Source organism: Podarcis muralis, chromosome 9 (genome assembly GCF_964188315.1).
Source record: "Podarcis muralis chromosome 9, rPodMur119.hap1.1, whole genome shotgun sequence".
Taxonomy (NCBI): Eukaryota; Metazoa; Chordata; class Lepidosauria; order Squamata; family Lacertidae; genus Podarcis; species Podarcis muralis.
The window spans coordinates 13865745-13873095 of record NC_135663.1 but is presented as its reverse complement, the minus strand read 5'-3'; the positions used below and the strand labels follow the sequence as shown (position 1 = coordinate 13873095).

The window sequence follows — 7351 nt, the reverse complement described above, 5'->3', positions numbered from 1 at the left end:
CGACAAAATTATGTAAAGGGTATTTTACGTGCATAATTCATACAAGCTGAATGTTTTGGGTGACCTTGGCCCAGGTTTCTATTTTAAGTGCGGACTATGCACAGCTGTGGGGAATGGGCAAAAAAGGGGGGGTTAATGCTACCACTAGTAGAAATATAGAATTTATTTCAATTTACAATAAGGCAACATAACATTTCTCATACAGGAAGTGACAGATACACATATAGGGCTGCTGCCAACACAGACCATGGAAGAAGTGCTTTCATCAGACACTGTTTACCTCCAGTATTTTTCCCCTTCCAACTTTTTAGCGTTTTATTACAAAGGGAGAAGAGTGATTTTTTAAAAAATTGAGCGTTTCAACCACTTGCTCTTCTCCGTTCTGCAAGGGGTGGGACAGTGCCCCCCCCCCCCAGACTGGATCAAACATTTTTTCCAGACAGTTCTTCTGAAAGATGGAGTGGATTTCTATAAGAAGCAATCTTTTTAAAAGAACAAAAATAAAAACAATGTCTGCAGGCTGTTTTGGTTCCTCACTGCAACTGTCAAGAACAGCCACCAGTCGAGGTTTCATTTTTCTAGCTGTTCATCCTGGTTAACACTAAATGACATTCACTTCCTCCCTAAAAACTTCTCGCCAACAACAAAAATACACCCATCGAAAACAAGCCATCGAAATGTTAGACCACCTATTCAAACAATCAACACACAGCAATCCATCAGAGTGACGGTAGAGGAGTTTCCCAAACTTTCCATAACCACTTAAACAACGTTGACTGTTATTTGTACAAACTACATAACTTGGGCTCGATTTTTATTACTATTATTATTATAATCATTATCTACAATCCCCCTTGGGCAAACATTCAGAAGTTGCTGCCTGGAATTTTTCCATTCTGCTTCAATCCAGTCCTCTTTTCCCAGACATCAAAAGCAAGAATTCACCGGCGGACAGTGGCAAAACCAACAAGCCACAGCTGAAGGGAAAACAAAGCGATGCCTTGGCTCTCCCCACGCTTGGTGCTTTGATTTCTTCTCTTTTCTAATGGGGGAAAAACAATCCACACGTTTCTATAGCGATGAGGCATGGAAAGCGTCTGCCAGAAGAGATCAGTCAGAGTCTGCTGGTCGACTCGACAAGGCTCCATTTCCTATTATCATCTTGCTGTAGTTCTTCTGCTCCTCTTCCTTGAAAGTCTCCTTGACTTTGGCTCGTTTCAAACCTCCGTCCCTTAAAAGAACAGGGCAGAAAGGGAAATGTATGAAGCAGAATAAAGATGGCACTCCTAAGTAGGCTGGCTAGCGCGAGGATTCCCAACAGAACGTCTCCCTCTTCTCTCCCCAAATCATAGAATTGGAGGGTTGAAAGCCAACCCCCTGCAATGCAGGAATATGCAGCTGTCCCACACAGGGATCGAACCTGCAACCCTGGCATTATCAGCACCATGCTCTAACCAGCTGAGCTATCCAGGTGATATGCTACAAAGGATTGCAGGAAGTTAAAGGGGCATATGGAGAGACAGGTGAAAGGAGAAGGCCATTGCACAACCAAAAGTCATTGCAATCGCAGATCTGTTCAGCTAGACACTATTGCATTTGTTAGGGACATGGGTGGCGCTGTGGTCTAAACCGCAGAGCCTAGGGCTTGCCGATCAGAAGGTCGGTGGTTCGAATCCCTGCGACGGGGTGAGCTCCCGTTGCTCAGTCCCTGCTCCTGCCAACCTAGCAGTTCAAAAGCACATCAAATTGCAAGTAAATAGGTACCGCTCCGGCGGGAAGGTAAACGGCATTTCCGTGCGCTGCTCTGGTTTGTCAGAAGCGGCTTAGTCATGCTGGCCACATGACCCGGAAGCTGTATGCCGGCTCCCTTGGCCAATAAAGCGAGATGAGCGCCGCAACCCCAGAGTCGGTCACGACTGGACCTAATGGTCAGGGGTCCTTTTACCTTTACCTTTTTAAGCACCATTGAACTGGCTAGGGCTTACTTCTGAGCAGACCTGGTTAGGCTTGCACTGTTACTTCTAGAACCATAGAATTGTAGTGCTGGAAGGGACTAGCCCAACTCCCTGCAATGTAGGAATCTCAACTAAAGCATTCAAGACAAATGGCAAACTGAATTCTAGGTCATTACCACCCACTGCTGAAATTTAAGGCACTAAATTTTTGCAGAGTACTCTCTAATTTCTCTCTCTCTCTCCTCTCTCGGACATAGTCTCATTTTTCTCACCAGGGCAATTCCGTAAGTCCTCCTTGGCGAGCGATAGCAGACTTCACCCTGTTAGCAAACTGAACGGCATCTTCTCCTTCCTGCAAAGAAAGAAACAGAACACAGTTGTCTGTAACCCACATATAAATGCAATTAAGGAAGTCAACTCTGGACTTCTCAAGTTTAGCCAGGAGAGGGAGAGAAGGGGGTTGAGAATCAAAACAGCATCTCTGGTTAGCTGCCCCCAAAAGTTACAAAGGCGCCAATATGAGCCGTTCCTCCTGCTTCTTAAACTGCAGTGTCTGTGCCAATGGGCCAACAATGCAAAAACGGCAGATACCTCTCTCGTCACCGGCGGCAGGTACCAGACATGGCACACGATGGCCCAGCTGGTCATGATTCGCAGAAGATAGCTGACGATGCCGTGCTTACTGCTGTTCCAGAAGGCGTCGCCAAACTGGGGGTCGTACTGCAAAGGGAGGAGGACAGCGTTTGAGAGTCACGCTCACGGCCAACGTGAAAAGGGCCATTTCTCAAGCCATGTTAGAAGGAGCATTCTTGGAAGGGAGCAGAAATTCCCAAACGGTGTGGAGCTGTGAGAAGTTAATCAAGAGCTCTAAGGGTGGGGTGGGGGTTCAACCATTAGGCCAGTAGCGAGACAACCTCTCGCCTATGGGCACAATGAGGTCTGACAGGCTACCCCCATGTGGCTTGCAAGGTTAGCATTCATGAGTGGTGGGGAGCTGGCAGATGAAGATGATGGAACATATGGAACTTGTTGAACTGACTGGGAGACTCTGAGGCCAGAGAGAAGAGACGGTGGAAGAAGATCGGGAAAAGTTTAAAGAATATCTGAAAAAATATGTTTATATTTAAATCTTAGAATAGCTTCGGAAGTGGATATAGGCTGTAGGGTTAGAAGTAGAAGATAGTGTATTTTAAAATAGTATTATTTGTAAGTGATAAAATGTGAAGATTTTTATGGTAAAAGTAAACATGATTTTAAAAAATTGTTTAAAATTATGATATATGTAAACTGCTAAAGATGAGGCAAAATGAAAATCAGATAGGGGGGACTTGGGGAAGCCCAACTGACTATGTTTAAGGATAAGGTAATAATTTGTTTGTATTGTTTTTTTCTGTTTATGTTGTTTAGTTGTGTTATAAAATTAATTTAAAAAATGGGGGGGAGTGGTGGGGAGCTGGCTAATTATAGTCAAGCCTCCCGGTTGTATTGAGGCTTCCGCTTTCAGTTTTCAGTCTTCAAACGTTTCAGAAGTCAAACAGTCTTCCGGAACAGATTACGTTCGACAAATGAGGTTTGACTTTAGTCTGTAGCTAGTTAGTACAGTGGTACCTCGGGTTACAGACGCTTCAGGTTACATACGCTTCAGGTTACAGACTCCGCTAACCCAGAAATAGTACCTCGGGTTAAGAACTTTGCTTCAGGGTGAGAACAGAAATCGTGCTCCGGTGGTGCGGCAGCTGCAGGAGGCCCCATTAGCTAAACTGGTGCTTCAGGTTAAGCACAGTTTCAGGTTAAGAACAGACCTCCAGAATGAATTAAGTACTTAACCCGAGGTACCACTGTATTTCTGCTTTTTTGGAACAACCCACCAGTAGTTTTTTGTTTTTCTTAAAGGAAACATTGTGATCAGACAACTGGTCTCCACGCTAAAGAGTAACTTTGTGGTCTTAGATGTTGGTCCTAGGCAGTGTCCCAGGGACCTGTCTTCTGCTCCCACATTTGTGAAGCTAACTACTGGACTTGGTGCCATGGATTTATGGCACACTGCTCTCTGGAAAGAGACAAATCTGCTTTCAGATGTAAGAACAGGAAAAGACTGGTTGCGCTTCATTCATTCCTCTCTCCAGTCCCTCTTTAGCAATGCTCAGGGATGGAGGAAGCTGAGCTTCCTGATGCTGGCTCTCACTTGCATCTCTGTCCAGTTTAATGTATCTTGAACCTGTCTGGAGGCATCTCCAGACTTCCATGCCTGTGTTGGAGTCCATGAGATCCAGCAGCAGCCACACCTTGCTGGGAAAACATGGGGAAGCTGTTGTCCTCCAGACGTTGCTGGTCTCCAACTCCCAGTGGCCTCAGCCAACGTAGCCTGTGATCAGGGTTGATGGGACGTGGAGTTCAACACATCCGGAGGGCACTAGGAATAGCTGTCCTAGGAACTGGCTAGAATTGGCTAGAAAACCTTCTAGAACCCAGAATATTTTTGCGTGTTCTTACCTTGATAGCAACTGGGTAGATTGTGCCACCGATTTCAAAGCTTCCCTTTTTAAACATCATGACCGAGGTGTTGTTTATACATGTGCCTGGTTTTTTAAAAAAATAAACAAAAGACAGAGCAATCAGTAAACACAAATCCAGATGGAACATTATTCGCCTTAGGCATTAAAGTCCTGAGTTGCAGAAGGCTGTATTGAACTAAGTTGACCCGATCATGCCAGGACTTCTGATTGCTCAATGGATCTTTATTCTCTCTTTACATCCCTACCACATTTTTATTTTTATTTTTATTTTGTGGGCTGGGGTGGGAAGTTGGGGAAGAAGAGGGAGGGCAAGTTCCATTGTGCAAACTGGAGTCGTTCCGTGAATGACAAAGGAACACAAGGAGCTGCCTTATGCAACGCCAGGCCATGGGTTCACCCAGCTCAATAACGTCTACACAAGGGGCAGGGCCATCTTTACCCGGGGGTGCGGGGCACCTGGGCGCCAAATTCTGGGGAGAGCCAGGCGCCCGCCGCTGAAGCCGCCTAAGCTCTTAACTATCTACCTGTTATGAAATAATAAATAATTTTGATCAAGCTAGAAAAACAAAATACATATATACCTAGGTATTACCAAAATGTATACCTGCTTCACTAAAGGACTTTCGACTTTGTGCGCTCATTTACCAAAGACGCGCCGTGCCAGAGGCGGTGCTTGTCATTTACCACAGTGGCGCTTGTCAGTAAATAAATTAAAAAACAAAGTTTGTTTCTTTTTCCTCCCTTCTTTCGTGAACAAGAGATAAGGCGTCAGCATGGTGTCTGACATAAGCACAATAGTCATACCTCGGATTACAGCCGTTTCAGGTTGCGTCTTTTCAGGTTATGGACCGCCAAAACCCGGAAGTACCCGAACGGGTTACTTCCGGGTTTCGGCGGTCGTGCATGCACAGAAGCACTAAATTGCGCTTTGTGCATGCGCAGAAGTGCCGAATTGCAACCCGCGCATGCGCAGATGCTGGTTGCGAACGTGCATCCCGCACGGATCACGTTCACAACCCGAGCGTCCACTGTAAAAGTTAATTTGGGGGCTAAACTAAATTTAGGGGTGCTGGGCAGATTTTTGCACCCCGGCGGCACATACACTAAAGACTCCCCTGACAAGGGGTATATGCTGGATGTCAAGCCACGTATCAGGGGGCAGGACAGGGGCAAGGGCAGAGAGAAGCTCAGCCACATCACCTTTATTATTTATGTATTCATCATTATTATTTGTTGAATTGTTTGTCGCATTACCTTGCCCAGGGCAAACTAAAGCAACGTACAACCACCCAGACAAAAACACCCCATGCAGACATGTGAAAACCAAGAGAAAATAAGAAATTAACTTATTTCTCTTGTATCTGCATGGGATGTCTGTGGCCCACTTCTAAGTGGCCACAGATAGTTAAATTAGGCCAAAGGCCTGGTTATAATGCTTTTGAAAGGCGCCAATTGAACTTCCCTGGGGAGAGCATGCCCCAAACGGGGAGCCACCACAGATAAGGCCTGCTCTTGTGTTGCCACCCTGAGGACCTCTCATGGAGGAGGCACACAAAGATGGGCCTCATATTACGATCTCACTGTTTACGGTCATATTCTGCTGTTTTCCTCCATAAGACTGTCACAAGAGAGGATGTTCTCGCAGGAATTTGATGTAACCAACCTGAGGGGAACGCCTCACGGCAAGGGAAGAGTCCAAGAGCGACTTAGACAGTATTAACTTACGGTCTCTGTGTGTGGTTTGGGAGCTGCACAGTCAGGGGGAAAACAATGCTGTCCAGGGTTGTAAAGACTGCGGAGAGAATAATTGGGTGCAGTCTTCCCACCTTGGATCAAATCTATGCTTCCAGGTGCCATAAGAAAGCTGCAGAGATAGTGCAGGATAGTGCGCACCCCGGAAATGATCTCTTTCAGCTTCTGCCTTCTGGAAGAAGGTTCAGGGTTATAAAGACTAGGACTAGCCGCCTGAGAAACAGTTTCTATCCAAATGCGATTTTGGTTTTAAACACAGTTTACGGTAGTCTCTATGGGAGTATATTGTATTTAATTATGGGGTATCAGAGTTTTTAGGGGGTTAACTAGGCTGGGATAGCAGGCGTGTTGGTTTTTGAATGTCTGATGTAGATTTTTCAATTTCGCTGTTCTGTATGGGACAATGACAATAAAGATTATCGTATCGTATCATAATTGTTATTAACCCACAAATGAGGGAACAGAAGTGTGTGTTTTACCTTCTGGAAAAATTAAAATGGGCAGCTTCTCCTTATCCGCGACATGTTCCCTCAACCTGAAAGAAAAGGAGAAATATTTCAGTCTTTGCCTCAGTACTCAAGAGGGTCTCTTGGAATTAATCTGTTTCCAATAACAAGGGCATAAGTAGAGGGTTGCTGGATCAGGTCAAAGGTCTAATCCAGGATCCTGTTCTCACAGTGGCCAACCAGATGCCACCATGGGAAGCCCACAAGCAGTAGCCGTTGATGGCAACATCCTCTTTCAAAGCCATCCAAGCCGGCGGCCATTGGCAACACCTTGCGAGAGCGAATTGTATAGTTTAGCTCTGTGCTGTGCAGTGAAATATTTAAGAGTCAAGCGGGCTAAGTGGTTCTCAGATCGGGAGGTACCTTTCAAGGTCCTCCTCTTCAAAGCACCATTTCAGTTTGGTGCGGGTGGGGAAGAAATTTTAGCAACAGAAGGAAGGCAAAGTTTTAAACTGCATTTTAACCTGCATTTTAAATTGGGTTTTTTTCCTATTATGTTTTTACTGTAATTTCACTGGTGTTAGCTGCCCTGAGCCCGGCTCCGGCCGGGGAGGGCGGGGTATAAATAAAATTTATATCATCATTATTATTATTATTATTATTATTATTATTATTATTAAGG

At 45.3% G+C, this 7351-nt stretch overlaps 1 protein-coding gene across 1 annotated transcript in view; it reads right to left on the bottom strand.

Moving 5' to 3' along the window:
• Window positions 1-145: 145 nt before the first annotated feature.
• GPAT3 (glycerol-3-phosphate acyltransferase 3) overlaps window positions 146-7351 on the bottom strand; it is a 33188-nt gene continuing 25982 nt past the window's right edge. Inside the window, 5 exon segments of the mRNA XM_028743706.2 lie at window positions 146-1231; window positions 2228-2307; window positions 2547-2675; window positions 4449-4534; window positions 6703-6758. Of these exon segments, the coding sequence (XP_028599539.2) occupies window positions 1111-1231; window positions 2228-2307; window positions 2547-2675; window positions 4449-4534; window positions 6703-6758 (472 nt within the window). The 3' untranslated portion in view covers window positions 146-1110.